The sequence below is a fragment of the Bombus terrestris genome, chromosome 1 (genome assembly GCF_910591885.1).
Source record: "Bombus terrestris chromosome 1, iyBomTerr1.2, whole genome shotgun sequence".
In the NCBI taxonomy this organism is placed as follows: Eukaryota; Metazoa; Arthropoda; class Insecta; order Hymenoptera; family Apidae; genus Bombus; species Bombus terrestris.
In genome coordinates this window covers 8,741,017-8,759,384 of record NC_063269.1, presented here as the reverse complement: position 1 = coordinate 8,759,384, position 18,368 = coordinate 8,741,017, and the positions used below count along the sequence as shown (strand labels likewise).

General features: G+C 33.5%; 1 protein-coding gene and 1 long non-coding RNA gene across 3 annotated transcripts in view; both read left to right on the top strand.

The window, feature by feature from the left end:
• The window catches only part of LOC125384823, an 87,300-nt gene extending 80,521 nt beyond the window's left edge, over positions 1 to 6,779 (top strand). Inside the window, exons 2-3 of the long non-coding RNA XR_007223621.1 lie at positions 4,902 to 5,201; positions 6,642 to 6,779. This is a non-coding gene — a long non-coding RNA (uncharacterized LOC125384823). The remainder of the gene's footprint in view (positions 1 to 4,901; positions 5,202 to 6,641) is intronic.
• Positions 1 to 18,368, top strand: part of LOC100644388 (Kv channel-interacting protein 4) — a 185,186-nt gene that overhangs the window by 131,235 nt on the left and 35,583 nt on the right. The window contains exons 1-2 of one of the 2 annotated variants that reach the window (XM_048404796.1): positions 15,178 to 15,331; positions 16,744 to 16,932. In XM_048404796.1, coding sequence (XP_048260753.1) covers positions 15,280 to 15,331; positions 16,744 to 16,932 — 241 coding nt within the window. In that variant the 5' untranslated portion in view covers positions 15,178 to 15,279. Of the gene's footprint in view, positions 1 to 15,177; positions 15,332 to 16,743; positions 16,933 to 18,368 lie in introns of those variants that run through there. The other variant, XM_003393304.4, reaches the window with a different exon arrangement.

Sequence of the window (18,368 nt, the reverse complement as noted above, 5' to 3'; positions counted from 1 at the left end):
TGTAACTCTCTAAGATACTGTGTATCGATAAGTTCAAAAGAAGAGGACTGCAGTACAAAGTAACACGTAATAAGTCACGTAATAATTACTCGGATCCTTATTCGAATTTATTGCTAGTAGCATATCAGCGTATTTTCGGTGTAACCTCGTTCTATCGTTAGGAAGAATCTGTCGTGTTCTAGAGAACTTGCGTAATTTACGTAGAAAGATATTTAACAGTAATGTATATACAGATATGTAATCGTAATATCAGTTTGTTACTCGATATTTCTGTAATGTTTGTGTCTTAGAGCGCCTCGAATTAAAACAGTTCTATTACAATAGTATTAAACGCACCTACGATTAGTGGATTTCGCATAAATGTTAGCTACTCTGACAGAGAACCAGAAGAATCTACCGACCGGAAGTATTGATTTATCAAGCAACCGATGTTCACGTAGTGCAATGCCTTGTTATCCTACGACATTCTAGTAGCAATGTTTTTTACTTATTTCACATTTAGCTTTCCTGATAGGCGCACGATCAGTTCGTAATAGAACTTCTTCCTTTTTCGAGCCGTAACATTCTCTAATTCGTTGTCCTCCATTTTCTTTATCGTCTCCATTCTTTTTTGCATTCTTCCCCCAATGCCTTTTTTTTATCGTTTTCTCGATCGTCGGCAACACCAACGGAAAACCTACATTGGAAACCATCAACGAATCCAAGAAGAAGATTGGGTGGAAAGAAAAGTGGTCCATCGTGATGGTCGTGCGGTGAAATTCAGAGTGGAAACTGGTAATATAAAGAGATAGTCGTTCGAGCAGATAGGAATGGGTTTCGGGGGAAAGGAATAAACCTTATACGACTGTCGCGATCGATCACGTAGTTCGTTTTCCACGTGCAGACGCTTTCGCCACTTCCATCATCGGAATGTACACTCCATACTCGTTAGTGTTTACAATTTTATAAATTCCTCCGATATCTCGCTGCATTCGAATCTTGCAGAGAAACAGTAAATCTATGTACGACTGGATTATATCTATACACGTAAGAAATAGTCAGAAGACAAAACACGATTAAAAACAAGGTCGTATTGGATATATGTTTATATGAACTTTTTCTGTTATTTTTATATCCTTAGTACACCCCTGTTCTACTTTGCTCGTGCAAAAAGATAACGTATATTATTCATAACAATATAACGATGCTGGAAAAAAAATCAAAGTTATTTTATTCGTTAGTATAAAAATCTAGTTTCACGTTTGTATCATAGCCATATTATTTTTCTGGATCTCTTACGGATTTGTAAGAACGAAATATCAACGGGGAGGCGGGTCTAAAATTGACAGATATTCCCTTGGACGTAGTTAAAGGAATTGCTGCAATTACGTGCTAAAGCTTCACTATTAACGAGTACCCTGATAGCTGGAAATTAGAGCGGATAATGCAATTTAGTCACGTAGGTTGGCAGATATCCATGAAAAATTGTCGATTTCATGGCTAACCTTAGACAGATGTCTATTCCATTTTCCAACAGCATAACGTAAAAAGTGAGAGAATTACGATTTAATAAATCTTGCCCGATTTGTCGATATGGACGAGTACGAATTACGTACTAGTGTCATTGATATTGCTTAATATTTCTATCATTCGTTTGTTTTCTAACAACAATACCTTTTAACAAAAGATAGATTTGCATTTACAATAATTGAAGCTATAATTAATTGTTCGAACTGGATCTATTGAATAGTTTTAGGCCATAACAAATAAAATTTCATCATAATTGTATAATTATAGTTGCTATATTCCTGAAATGCGTGATTTTGCCAAATATATACATAACAAAACATTTTGTTTTGAAATGCCTCAAACATTTAACACGTATTACTCCTGGGAGAAAATAGGTTTCAAAATAATTGTTAAAATATTTCTGCGCGTTTTCTTGACACTGGTTATTCGTAAAAGTAACGTAGACATTGTAAGCAGGAACAATACGTACAGACGTGAATGCACGGACACGCAGCGGATTTTCAAAATCGATTTTCTCGGAAACTAAACTTCGGATGGAAAAATTCTATTCCATACGTTTGATTTATTTTTGTACCGGGTATTATCTTTTTCTCGCTTGTAGTACTTTCACATTCACTGTACTGCCCTATTTTAAAGACAAACGGTGAAAGGACCTCGATTAATGAATATATACCATATCTTCCAGTAAAAATAACCGAATGAGAAAAAAACGAGTAATTTCGACTCAGTGTTAGAATTTTATCAGAAAAGGTCAATTCCAAATTCCAAATAACGTTCAGGATCACCATGTTCGTATACACCATTATACCAAAACACGTTGCAATAACTTTATTGCTAGGAATATATACTCTTTTACATAAAAAAATAAATAAAAAGATATATACAATTGACGACACAATAGAAAACAAAGTATGATTGATTATTGGTTGGAATTTATTGGAACGTCGAATTTGTGATAAAATCAATGTTCGCACATTTAAAGCCCGCACCGTATCGGTATGTATGAATGTATGAATGCTTGAAAAATGTTACATTCCGCCTGTTTATACTGTATAATCTTTACGTGACGCGCATACAAATACCAAGCCTCTGACGGAACATTTAAATAAGCGATTGATAGACATTTTCTGGATGAGGCGATGCAGAAACATCTCGCTTGTCATGTGTCATTTACATACATTTCAACACTTCCACATTGTTGCAAATATATAAAACACCCCTCGAACAAGCGATGCAGACATATTCTTCGTTATAATTTAAATTTAACAACATTTGATCTCAGCTATGACAAAAAGTGGGAAATTAACAGTGGAGAAATTTCTTTTATTATAAGTTTGAAAATATATATGTTTTTTATATTATCAATAAAAATATATTTCTTTTAATGGAATCACAATTATTCAAATACTTATGGACGAGAGTGTATTTGTAGCTGGAGCTCTTTCGATAGAATATTCACGAACAGTTTATATTTCTCTCTTGGTTAGGTATTCTTCTTGTCTCCATTTTTTATAGAATTCTTGAAAACCCGTGGTAATACCTAGACTTGAAACTACGTGAATTCTTTTCGTTCGATATGCGCCTCCTCCATGTTCAAAGATGTTGAATATTCTGGATTATCATAAGCTTGCATTGCACGTAGTAATTCCGCAATAAATTGAAATTATTACGATTTCTGGGAAAACGAAAAACCACGGCATATATCATTATAAAAAGTTTGCTATATTTTTTCAAATCATAAAAACGTGTCTTGGCAGAGAATGAAGTTACTATTTGATTAATTATGAAACTAGTAGAATAATATCTATAGGAGTTGGAATACGCGATTAAATTCAAACTCTCAAATTGGTATAGCGATGAAAATGAAATAAAATTTCAAGAATTTTTTAATTCTACCATAAGAACAAAACTTCTCAATGATAAAACGCTATTGGCTATTTTCTACTGCTTAGTTGGTCTTGATGATTGTTCAATTGCACGACCCAGATTCACTCGCACGATTTTCATATTGCCTCGATGAATTCTCTAAAAGATAGAGTATCTGTTCTGTGCTTCCACTTCTCGAACCGTCCAGCTTTTGGCCAGAATCGAGAATAAGAGGATATACCTACAAAGTGCACAGAACACAAGGTCCTCTGTTCCAAGTGATCTCGAAGATCTTCGTTCTAGTGGTACTTTTACGAGCGCCCTGGCCCCGACTTTATCGCTTGGACACATGTGCATTGTACATAAACCGTGTTCAATGAATACAGACAAGGAACGCGTATTCGAGTTTCTGTGGGTCGAAATCTTGTTAGTTCTTGTCCCCGAGCAATTAGTTATTACTACACGTTTTGCATATTTCCTTGTATTTGCACGAAGATTAAACGAATTTTATCTGTAATTACTTATAAATCGTTGACATCATTCTTGGCAAGGTATTCGCTTTTATACGCTTGAAATACATATATTCTGAAAATAAAGGAAAGTAATACTTACATCGTACGTGTTATTATTCTACTACTTTACGTGCGAACGTGATTTGGATAGAATAACGTTGCAAATATAAAATCGAATATATAAGCTGGAATTTTCAACTGTTTGCAATGACTGGGATGATTTTTATCGAGGTATTTATTTTCAAAATGGATCGCAAATTAATTTTGTGAGAATAACTTAAAGGTACAAAGTCAATAATGTAGTGTATAATCGTGAGTTATTATGAATACACAGATATTCTTAGAAAAACAGCGAATTGTAATTTAAAAATTGTATTTTCCACACTCAGAAAACCAACACACCACAAAGTGTGTTACTTACATTTACACCCCACGAACAAACAGTTCTTACCACGTTTGTCGTCCACAAAGTATGGTAAATTTACAATTATCCTACTTAAAGTAATATTTCTCGCATGCTAGTTAATCCGAGGATAACTACTCTTATCATCTTAGTTTATATATCTCTATCTTTTACAAGTGAAAGAAATCGCCTCGTTTACAGCTGACTAATCTAGATTGTTATACAGATTGATTTAGGATAACTTCTACCTTCTCTCACAGACTATATAAACATCGCAAATGTTGTATACTTGATAGAAGATACTTCTAACAAATTAGATTTCATGATAACTAGAGAAACAAAACCCAAACAGAAAATTTGACCCTTCCAAAATTTTAACGAGTGTTACACGATACTTTTGATATTTTGTATAATTTTGCGTATTGTATGCGTTCTGTCTATTTTTTTTATATTTAATTATTAAATAAATGTGTAAACACGTTCATATGCCAATCATAACAATTTCTTATTTTACTTACTTCGTTATTAACACTAGTCTTATTAACACCATGTTAACAATAGTTACGTTTTCATGCAAAACTAACAGATATGCTTCTCTTTATTGATTTCAGGTTCTAACAAAGCGAGATCAACGCGAAGCCAAACTAATTATCCATAACTAACCAGTGTGCCCATTATGACAACTCTGAGGATTCCTCCGCATCGTCTTAAGTCGTAAAAGCATCGGGAAAATAGCATTCTCCGTGAAAAGGGAAACACCGTAAACTATCAACGAAATTAACGCATGTGTATCTAATCCATTAACACATCGTGGGTTTCGGATACCTGATCGACAAAACTAATATCCGAGGGGTTAATTTAAACACTCCATCTCTGAAGAGAGGGAACAACGTGGTTGTACGCGAGAAAGGGTGAGCACGTAACTACGTCGAAAAATTCCATTTTCTCCGTGTCCCAATTTCTCAGGGAGTGATTCTGTTCATAATGAAAATTAAAAGTGGACCGGTTTACCTTTTACCGAGACAGTTACATACGGACCAGCTGAAATCTCGTACCTATTTCTAAATCAATTTATCCTCTTTTCATTTACGATTAAAGTGTATTTGCTTAACGTACATCGGGCTCTGAAATTTTATTAATTAATACTTGATGAACCACTGCTCGGATCGAAATGATAATTAAAATTCAAAGGACTTAAACAAAACTGTACAGAGCTTATGGTAGAAAATATATAAGAGTTTATAAACATGATTAACTTCGTCGAATGCGAACTCGAATGCGTCTTTTCCATTTTACTATATTAATTACATGTTCGAACAATGGAATATACAGATATTAAGCTTGATTTCAATTATTCAAGTAATTTCTGCCCAAGTGTGCATCCACAGAAATCAAGTTATTCGATATAAATTCAAATGATCAAACTTTAAAGAAGGATTCGATTTATGTGAAATAATAAGTTCACGCAGACAAAGTATCTCAAAGTTGTTTGATTCCGGGTAACTTGATTAATTCGTTCGTTGTCTAGGATATTCAGACGATGACTGTTCGAGTACGGAACGCTTCACTGTATTCAATTAATTATACAAATGTGAGAAATAATCTTGTACAATAAAGATTCATAACACAGAACAGTTGTAATTACTATCGTAAGCTAAGTGCATTCACATTAAATTACAATAGCTTGTCGTTGAAAGAAGAGAAGTGCAGCGTTAACGGAGAAGCACGTAGGTTATTAGAATCCGATGAAAACAAAAATTGAATAGGAAGAGCTGTTTTGAAGCAGGCTGATGGAAACTCGATTTGCCCAGCGAACTCGACGGCTGTAGAAAAGATATGCGTAGAAAGAGCCGTTTTAAATCGCAATCCTCCACTATTCCTCACGAATTCCGAGATCGTGAATGTATCCGGCTGGAAAATGCGTTACTGCCAGCTGTAAAGTATACTAGGAAAGTAAGAAAAATCGCTGACATCGATCGATTTCAAATGCATAGCAGTAGCTAATACCGACATGCCATAGGGAAAGATCAGCTGCAAAGTTCAGTTCATACAACATTAAAGCACGATCTAGCAATGGAATACATGTCACGATATAGAATGAAACGATTCGCGGTAATCTTTGCATTCGTTAGAAATATATATGCGTAATGCAGCGATTTCTTTAAATCGAATAACTCATTTTTCGTATGAGAGGCCGTTTATAATATTTTTAAGCGTTATCGATGTTCTGATAATCGAGATTCCGCTCTACTTTCATTTCCAAGTAGCAAAGTTTCATGTAAATTCGAGAATACTTCAAAGATAATTGAAGATAGAGAAACAAAGAAAGAACGAGAACAAATTTATTGCAGGATTCGAAGAAGCCTGCGAGTACGGCGTCAGGAGATCGCGGGGCCCTCCTCTGAAAAAAGGGGCTCCGCACGAGAAGGGGCACGTAAACGTACCCCTGGACCCGTCGTGGTGTTGTCCGCCGGGGGTGGCGGTGGTGGTGGGGGCGGAGGTGGGTGCAGACGCCGTGACTTGGAACGACGCGGAGGTGGCGGTCGGGGAGCTCCCTGTCTTGCCACCATCAGCTCCTCTGTCGCGGGGAGTGCGGGGGGTTGTGGCTCTGTGGTGGGGCTCCCCTCCTATAAAAAGCGTCAAGGTATCTTCTTCAACCCGAAAAAGATAAATGTTATCTTCACGAATTTTTATTCGAGCAATTATCTACAGTGTGATATTTTCTATATTTTTCTGATTCTTCCAATGAAACGTGAGAATTAATATCGTAATCCGTTTATAGCTTGCATAGTCATAACTTCAAGTCAGATTTTATTATTTTTTTTATGGAAAATAATTAGTTATCTTTTGTTATTTTGTATGTTTAGCATATTGTACCGAAGTACAAGCAAGTTCTTATAATTAAATTCAATTTGCTTATTTGTAAATATAAATATTATTAATTGATATACAAGTATTAGTGATTGTATTTATAACAACATTGCATAACAAGTTAAATCGAAATATTAATTATTATATTAAAATTTCATGTGATATGTTGAATGTAATTTCGTAAAATAATTGAAACTTTTAATTATTAGTTGAACTAGAAATAAGAGGAAACCATAGAAAATTTCACGTAAGTAATGAAACTTTTTCTGCAGCAATCAATTAAAAAGATGTTCTAATAGAATCGGGGAAATTACGAAATATTGAAAAAGAATATAATAGAGGATATATAATTATAGAATAATTGAAGAATTTCCTGGGATAGTGTAGATCGGCAAATTATTTACTGTAAAAGATACAACAGATATATTATTGAAAAGAATAAACATGTTTTATAGCATTATTACTATTTGATAGATTTAGATACATGTTATTAATATAGGCATTTAAATGACTAGTAGATTATTGTTCTAATAAAAATATCACGATTTGCTTCGAAACATAAAATTTCATTCTCATTTGAAAATTCATCAAAATTCATTTTCAATATTATTCGATAATCAAAAATATCATTTCTCATGATAAAAAGGATAATCGCAAATGCTTTGTCAACTTTGAAAATAATTGAATGCAATGTTATGTAAGAATATACCTTTTACGTACTTTAATACAAATATTTGAGGCTATTATTTAACGGATGTACTTAGACAGACGCAATATTAAATCTTTGGAATATAATTCCTATCGTTTTAATCAAAAACGAGAACATTGGATTTATATGCTGATCGAAATACACAAGAGGTGGCTACAAATAACGTTTTATATTCTACTTTATGATCTGTATATTTTATATGCTTTATACATTGATGCTTACGTGCATTACGTGAAATAGCTCTTTTAGTAGTTTTGTATTGAATAAATTTGATGAAAAGTCAAAAAACTGTTTTAGAAAATTACATAAACCCATATAATTGTTATGTTTCATATTTTTCATTGATAATGTAAATAAATAAAAATTGTCCATTAAAAAATTTAACATAGTTATTATAACGTTATCGTATTGAACAGACCGTATGCATAGTGGATAAGGAAAGACACCTAGTTGACTGTTCTCAATCTTATCTAGCGTGCCAGGTTAAATGTGTTAGACTTGTCTTCGCTTGTAGAGGCTTAGTGCTTTATTCAACCTTTCAGTAAATTTCACCCGTTAGGATCAAACTTTACACAGAAAATTTGCCTTGCATAAAAGCTTCTAGAATACAATATTACTTCTGACACTCATCCGACATAATATTTCAAATTATTATTTTAATAAATATTGATAAAACTAGCAGATTAATTCTACGCTCAGTTACATCTTATATTCAATATAACCAGTATTACGGAGTATACGAAGCTGTTTGAAAGGTATATATACTTAACCTACAGTAAAGTTAATAATACAGTAATAATATTATTTTCAAAATATCGATATAAATGCCATTCTTTGCTTTTACAATGACTATCCACGATCTACTAAGTGAAATACAAAATTATAGGTTTGCATATTGTAATTTGTTCATATCAAATTATAATTACGCAATGGTTGTTGTGTTTTTCAATAAAATTATCTAAGTATTCATTCTAATAAATTATAAATTATTAATATAATAGCTTATATCGGGTAGTAAATGTAATATCCATCGTATGCAGTGATGTACGTCATTCTCAGACACAGCCTAAACATCTTATTCCACGTCACAGAGTATCTAGGCCATTATGGTCATTCTCTTTGTCTATATCCGACTTATGGCAAACATACCTGATCGTGATTAGAGCATTTACTTGATCAAATTATAGGTAATATCCAGTACCTAAATTAGTGGTAAATTATCACAAACTCTCTTTACTTATTTACTTTACTTACTTATTATATAAATTGATTCCTTTTTTATTTTATTTATTTTAACAGAGTTCGAACTAAATAGTTAATTGATAAATCCATGCAAATTGAGACAAGAACATCTCGTATCTCTTTCTTTAAGAAAATAAATAGTTCATTTGCATAAATATAGAAATCACTGTATTCCAATCTGAAACTAATAGCTGATAGTTAGTGATTAATTTAATATCTTGGTTTCAGTGATGGACAATTGATTTCGTTAATTAGTTTAAACACGGTTACGTGGAATAATTGCCTTTCAATTAAGCAATTTAACTAATTAAAGAACTAATTACCATTGCCCTGTACTATTCTAGTAATACCTTGTTTCAAAGTCAGTTAACATTATTACTACTGTGGCACCACCGCTTAATTCCGGAACACAATTACAGCTTATTTAATGTATGAATGTGTTCCATCCACTGTTATCATTCAAGCACATAATTTGTTTCCATAGCTACCGTTTCTAATTATTTAAAGTTTATTACAAATCGGTCGCTTACACAAGTAGGCGCGTTTATTATGTTTATTACACGTCACTCTGAGTTATGCAAACAGATGCACACTGGTATGAACATTATGGTCAATTTATGCCAATTTTGGAATGCATTATTTGATAGAAATTCCTCAATGAATCTTCTCAAAGGAACAATGAAATTAGAACGTTAATCATTGTTTAAGGTAGTTTATCGTCGGACATTATGCATTCAACATAATTAATACAACTTGATTTGAATACGTATTGTTAACAATAATTCGTAATTAAGGAATATGAAATATGTAACTCTCAATTACTAGTAATAATTCATTTACAAACATCCAAAATCTTCATCAAACTTTAGATACAATAGCATTACGTTTGACGCCATTTTTATGCAAATTGTAATTAATCTTTTTTCAGAATTCTCTTTTGTATTCTATATAACATATTTTGTTTTTATATTTTATAATTAATTGGCAAGCATCCAAGATGTTCAGCGTGACTTTAATTACAAACAGCACTTCCATATTTTGATACAAATTGTAATTCATAAATTCAACTTTACAAAATCCACCTTTGTGAATTTCGATCAGGAACGATGCTAAAAGAAGCTAAGCAGAAAATATTTTATCCGACTAAATAAAACTATTACGGTCAGTGGAAACATTTTTATATATATATTAACCGCACTTGAAGCCGTAAACAGGAATAGAAAACGTTCACAGGGCACGGGGCAGATCGATAACTCTCGGATTCGCGTTAATTGAACTTTTTCATTCTCATGAATGTTTTAACGCCTGTTTCATGAAATTCTTCAACTGAAGCTGAATCTCATATTTTTAATGCCGTTCCCATGTTCTCGTTAAAAATTCAGCAAGTTTCATGCGACGCGGACGTGACTCTCGCCTGTGATTTACCCAAAACGTATATATCTTGTCAAGAACATTGTCGTTTCATTGCGTCTCGCTCTAATCTCTATGTTGCCTTATGTCTAGAGATCTAGAGAGTAGCAGCGTGTTTCAGTACAGAGGTTTTGATAGAAGTTACGTCAGTGTCTCGAAACTACATGATCTCTGGCTTCCTTCCTTGAAACTACCCTTATCCGACTGTTGTTGCGTGTAAGGTAGCAAACAGAAATGTGCCTCGAGTTCAAGCTAAGCGTGATAAATGAAGGGAAATAAGCTAAACAGCCAGGATCAAGAAAACTACCGACCAGAATAATAGTAGGGTACGTTGACTACGCGCAGCAAAGGACGAACCACACCTTTTTGTCAGACAATGCTTCTGAATACGTGAAAGCTCGAGAAATGTCATTTCTTGTTACGTCTTGTTACAGTTTGCGAAATATATATAGGTATAACAAGAAAGTTTATTATAACATTACAAATATAACAAAAAATTTTTTTACTAATATTTATATTCGTGTCTAACTTAAGCTCTTAAATATTGGTAACACTGATAAAATTTAGGAAAGTGTAACATAGTATTCAATTCTTCGTGTTTATTAATCACGCACGAAAAGGAATTCGAAGTATTCTTGTCTTCGAGCAAAATACGATGTTACGAAATCATCGATCAAACAATTTCCTGTAAAAGTAGGCATTTGTATAAACATCCACAACCTAATTCCGAGATACTTTATCTACGAAAATCACCCTTTCGCGAATGTGAAAAGAAATGTAATACAGATCATGTACGTATCGAGCGCTGAAACACACTCTATACATTTCCACAAAAATTTCACAAAACAACCGATAATATTCAACATACCTGCGCAACGTACTACTTTACGCTATGAAACAACGAATTCAAACGAACATAAATTAATCTCTCGCTGTAAACATGGTCTCTTTGCTTTTGGGTAAATCGTGAGTTTAGTATTATATCGCATATCATTGCGCGTCGTTGCGCATCAAGCCCATGCAAAATATCGGTATTCTTCGAAATCTCGTCACGTTTAAGCGTAACTCGCTGTATAATCTCGAAGGTACCGGTACCACCTGGGGTCGAGGTAGCCGGGGCCGTGGTAGAGGTCGCGGGGGCGGCGCGAGCCTTCTTGGTTCAGGCGTCGCCCCCGCGAATTACTCTCCAGGACTGCAGGGCGTAGCGCCTGAGCTACGGGAAGTAGTAAATATTCTTGGCGAGAGGAACCAGGTTGGCACACTCACAGGCGTGGGACCACCTCCGGGAACCTTGGAAAACGATGGCCAAGGCGACGAAGAGGAAGGTGCTCCAACGAAAAGACCACCAAGACCTCTCTACAGGAGGTTGATCAATTACGTTCGACAGGCGTGGACCGGCGTGAAATTCGCTTTAGGTATTTCGCTAGCTTATCGTTGAAAGTATTCTTATTTAATGTATCTTTGCATGATAAAAATTCTATAGAAGTATTCGTTTATGTATATGTGTATGTATACGATGTGTCCAGTTTATCTAGAATTGCTTAAATGTCTCGAAAAACGTGAATGATGAAAAAAGAAATGATGATAAAAATGATGAACAAATGTTTTAGACAAAAATTGCGTGACATAGAGAGGGGCATACTATACCCTTGCGTATTTGACCTTGCGGTGATTTTGAAACTTTCTGCGAGGATAATATTATAATTTTTAAGCAAACACCTCCATCTCCTATTACGTATCCTTCGAGCTGATATTCAGACGTTTTCAAAACGCTATATACTTGTGACATAGGTAAACCTTCAAGATTTGACAGAGAAATACAAAATATTACCTAGAAGTGCTGATTGGAATGGACTAACTGTTTTAGAAACGTTAGAAAACTGCAACCTTGTTTTTCGACAATGCCATACCAGTAACAGCACGATGAAAAATATTTCTCCGGTGTACATCGGATAACGCTAATGCTGACAACGCATCGAATTCTAAAATTCATATCTTGGTAGCGGATGGTGCAAAAGACAGGAGTTTGTAATGTTCTGGAAACTACTGAATGTCAGCTGCGAGAATGTATAGTAAAAAATGGAGGTATCAGTATACAAATTTTAACATTTTCTTTATGTGAGGTTTTAAAGTCACCGCAAGTACACAAGAGTATAGTATATGCCAATCATTCTCTAAAATATTTGTATTGTATTATTCATATTTTTTAAAATATTTATAAATTATATATTTAATATATAATAAACCGGACACCCTGTGTACGAATATTTTAGTTGAAATTATACTAGTTTGCAGAGCACTTTATAGCATATTTTTGAATTACAATAGAATTTTCTTCAGCACATGTTCCTTTCTAAAATATAGTTTAAAGTTATAGAAGATGAAATTGTTGTAGTATAGAATACATGAGTATAGAATGTGTATTATACAGAACACTAAAAATGAGAGAGTAAAATTCCAGTAGCGTTCACTTCAACGATATACCATTTTCTTTTATACGTGTTCCTATTAGCTATATTTTACTGAAGTAAATAATTATTATTAAATTAAAATTGCAAATGACACCATGACTGAAATAATCAATGTATGCTTTTAAAACACCAATGACTGAAATAATCAATGTATGCTTTTAAGGTAAATTAAATCCTTTTTTTTTTTTTTTGTTCCGTTAAAATCCTTTCTAAATTTTTTGACTCACATCGAGTTTATTTCATGCTTTTAAAGTTTATACTTTTGAACTTTTAAGAAATTTCCATACAGGCAGTATTGTTTAAAACTTCTGACACAGCTTGGAGTATATCTATTTAGAAAAGATTGCCGACATTTTGACAGGATTGTAGTTAGTCTCCATCAAAAATTCAGCAACGCAGAGAGGCGGGTTTTCCGATTGTCATGTATTCAAATTGAATGTTCCACCATCATGAATCGTGGACTATCAACTAGGATTGAACGGGAAGTGAGAAATATATTCTAAACCGTTATATTGGGAACATAATTCCAATTGAAACTGTTCTCCATTTCAATTCTTTAACGATATTGACTATTTATTTCGAAATTAATTAATCTCTCTTTCAAAATTAAAAATTAAAAATTCGACAAAAATGTACTCATCAAATCATTCTTCTACGATCTTATTACAATGTATTCAAAAACATTTCATACAATAAACATCCAAATACTTTCGTGAGTCTCTGTGCGTTCAAAACCACGTCGATATTTGGAGATTGAGCAAGTTACGTATCAGAATACAAATATGTTTTACAAAGTTCGTAGCAATTTATCGCGTGCATCATCGTACTCTAGAATCGTATCCCACGAAGTGGTTAGAACACATTTTCCTGAAACGTGTGAGTCTCCCGAGCTTCTGTTGCGAGGGGCCTTCAACTTGCTTACGTGCTTTACCCAGCCATCTATGTTGCATGATATTCCTACATGCTTCTTCCTCTGTATGTGCACGTACGCCTTTGTTTCACGTGTTTCAAGGGTTATTGTGTTCGACTTACCTCCAATCGACCTTCTTCTTCCGATGCCTCGTTGAGTGACTATCATTGCTTTACGGGTTTTTCTCGTTTGGCCGTATTGTGCTTAACTGAGGCTCGTGAAAAATTTAAATCGCTACTTAGAGAGTTTCCGAAACCTTCTTAAAACGATATTATAATTTATCCCAGTTTAATTGAAAACTCCTGACTGAGAGTATTTATATAATAGGAAGAACAATATACAGTGGCAAAAAAAGGTATAGGCACACCATTGCATGTAATATAATTAGGCCCAAGTATATTAAACTTCGTGTCATGTAGTTTTATATGATTACAAAGTTTGATACTATGATATTTGGTACCAAAATGAAATACATAGAATGCAATAAAAGAACACTTCGTCGGAGAAGAAGGGTGTGTGCGAGTACTTTTTCTAATCGCTGTATATGTATAGTATTATTTTGTAAATTTTATAATTTCGAAACTTCGGAAATTGTATTATAAAGGCATAAAAGATAGCTTACTTAATAAGAAGAATTTAACGTTCACCAGTTCACCAGTGCCAACCAGTCTTAGTCTTTCCTGATAGAAAATCATCAGAAAGTATAAATGACAAACAAAAAGGAGGGACATTTATCTCTTCCAGAAAGTGAGATATTACTCAATAACAATCAACAAATGTATCGATTTGACAATTTCTTTTTCATATTGAATACGTATAAAAATTGATTGTATTTGAAGGAAGCAACGTTTCGACGCAAATTATAATCGTTCAACAGCAATGTCTAAAAAAAGTAGGTTGATACTTCCTATCGATGGAACAGCTTCCAATAAATTTCTTTACTGTTACTCGCACAAGCCACCGCCTTTCGTTCGCATGAAAGGTAAATGAATTCTGGAAAGCATTTTCCGGGCTGCAATTCAACGCCTCGTTTAATCGGAACGAATAAAAGCATACGTCGGTGTGCATCGAAACAAGCTGACAATAGGTTGCTCGTTGCACGCCACTCGCGGAAAATTCATTTAAATGTGCAAGAGGTACTGTTAGTCATGACTGGTGAATCGTCTACGCGCATCGATCGTACGTGCCTCGAATCCTTCTTTTTTTTTTTTTTTTTTTTTTACGACCGTAAAGAAACACACACGTGCGAATATTAATTGTCCGACGTTTTATATCGTTCAGCTAAAGTGTTACTATTAGAGTTGGAAAGAAAGAATTTCAAACCATTCGTCGTTCTGTTCAAAACGACAAATTACGTGTAAATACGGAATATTCTAATGTGTCGCTTGAAATACTTCAAATTTTTAGTAGACGCAATAGCTGATGAAGGTATTTGAACATCTTTTACATATTATTTCAATGAAATTTTCAACAAAATTAAAGTGAGTAATAAAATAAATGCACATTATAAAGTAGTATCTTCTTATCACGGGATCTGTTTGGAAATTTTTGATTTATATTATTATTAGGGAACTAACGCGTCTTATAATATTTTATGATATATCGTACAGTAATAGAAATATCATACTTTACATATGTGTACTGTACTAATTATAACCACGTTTCCTAATTTAACCATGTTTCAAATTTGATAGTTTGAATGTTGCAGTATTAATGTTATGTAATTATATATGTATAATATCAAATATGATTATTTAATGTCACTTCTAAAATCATAAAATATTGCCCTTACATTGTTTATTATTTGTCAAGGATGAGTGACGTGAAAATTTCTTTTAGTTCCTTTTTTGTGAAATGTTTCGTGCTTTGTTCTAAAAAATAACGCGAATAAATATTGGAAACACGATATATTGTTTAATTTGACGATCTGTAGAAATCTATAAAGGGCATTTTTCTTTCGCTATACTGGCAAAATTGTACGATTATTAAATTAATAATCGTACAATTAAGTTTGTATGCCCAACAAATTAATTGTAGTCAACGAATTTTATGAACATTTATAACTATTCATTGAATATCCTACAAGCGTAATGGTTCTATTGAATATTTGTTATTTCCGAATTCTACGAAGCGTAGAAAAAAATTCACTTGAACAACAGGAAACATCAATAAATTTTATACTTTAATACAAAAGCAGAATAGCACAGAATTGATTTATTGCTTGGTATTCTCTTCTTCATCCCAAAGGTTACACAACAAATAATTTACAAGTAACTCGAACCACACGAATTGCACGATACTGTCTATAGAAAAATCGTTCGCCTTAATGAATGTACTATGTACTCTTTTTCACTATATGCACATGATCAGAAGGAGGTATATATTGCATTTGCGAACAAATAATGTGCGAAACGTGTATGATAATTAACATTATCTGTATAAATTTTCAATATTAGCTAAATATGTTATGTAGTAAATAGCTATGATAAAGTCAGAATTAAATAAAAAAAAAGGTAAAGTATTTTCATTCAGGACATCGTTCATAGAGTACATGTGTACTTACAATATCCGAAGACAGCTAAAAACAAACTGACGGCTACCTTTCTAAGCAAACGTGTTCAATGTATAAAAATATTATGTACTTTTGTCAATCTTGAAACTTTCATGCACAATATTTTCGCGTGTTATTTGAAATACCGAAATTAATGAAACATCCTACATACGTATTTTTGCAATTTAAAGTTACTATCACTGTACTGCGGAAAATAAATTGCAAAGGGCGAATGTGCTCGGCAAGTTTTTTCCATAATTAACAGAAACCTTTGATTTCGATTTTGCAGACTCGGAGTACGAAGAGGAACAGACCCCGAGATATAGACCCGACTCGTTGGCGAGTCTTTGTCGAGCTACGAGATTCACCGAGGCAGAGCTGAAGAGAATATATCGTGGCTTCAAGGCAGAATGTCCCACGGGAGTCGTCAGAGAGGAAACTTTCAAGTGCATCTACTCACAGTTCTTTCCGCAAGGAGGTGGGTGCATTATGGCATAATATCCGAAAGATTTTACCATCGTTTTAATTAATGACGGATACGTGGCGGAAACTTAGCGGAAAATGAACACAGCATTTTAATTCGTTCAGCTAGGGATGCACAAACTAACTTTCTCCAACTCGACTCTATCCAACTTTTGTGATTTCTATGGCGTAATACTATCAATAGCATGGAGAAATAAATAAAGGAAATTATATTTTATACGTATATAAAATGTTAGAAAATAACATGTAATCGTATAACGATATATAGTTACATCACTATGTTGCACAGTATTCTTTTACGGGATTAAATAATTTGTAATTTTGAATATATAACTCTAGTACGTCCTTTGAGTCATTTTTTAATCAATCGTGTACATGAGCATATTTCTTTTTAAATTAAAAGGAGAAATGGTAAAATCTAATTATAAGTACGAGAGAAGTGATTGGAAATACTATACTTATTTATTCGATAAATAAAAACTAGTGTTGGATTAAAAGGTATGTTGATGTGAAATTCGAATATAAGGACCAGACGAATACTATTCCATTCTGTTTATTCGAAGTGTGTATTCACATTTAAATTCCCTCTGCTTCGCAGTAACGCGGAGCTTCGACGAAAACCATAAACAATAGGCTAGCTATATGCGTGTAGATACTGGGTAAAGAAAAACACAATGGGAGAGAAAGCACAATCGAATAGAGCAAATAGACCCACGATACTTCGTTGAATGCAGATATAGTTACCATGGTAACAAACTCTCGTATCAAAATCGTCCTACGTTTCAGCGTTTCTCTTTATCCGTAAAAACGATATCGATATTCGTCAGTGAATGGCTTTCTATCGATTTCAAATATTTTTGTGCTATCCAAGGCTTCTGTGTAACTTGCGAAAAGCTTGCTTTAAATTCCCCTAACGACAAAGACCCCTATTCTACCTTATTTAGAATTTATGGCGCATTCAATCAATCGAAGGGCTCAGAAGAAAAGTAGTCTAAGCAATAAAATTTTTAATTCAACGACATTTACATATAAGTTACTATATCACATTTCCAACATTTATATTATAATTTTGTATTGTACATTTGTTCGAGAGAATAGAACTGCCATACGAATTTCATTGTTTAATTGTTTTCATATATAACATATCGCTTTGTTGCTTATAACTATCGATTTGCTACCATGTATGTAATATGCGGTATGTATTTCAGAGTGAACGTTGCGTTAGTATATTCAGAAAGCTGTCCTAAAAATGTCACTGCAGTTTTTGATTGACGGATCAATTATCTTCGCTTTAATTAACACGTGTTGGTCACTGTAAAAAGGAAATAACTAATCTACATTTTAGGAACAACCATGGACCGAAACTTAGCTATTATTTGCTTTATTATACTTCGTAGTACGATATTTACAATAATGATATCGATAAATTAA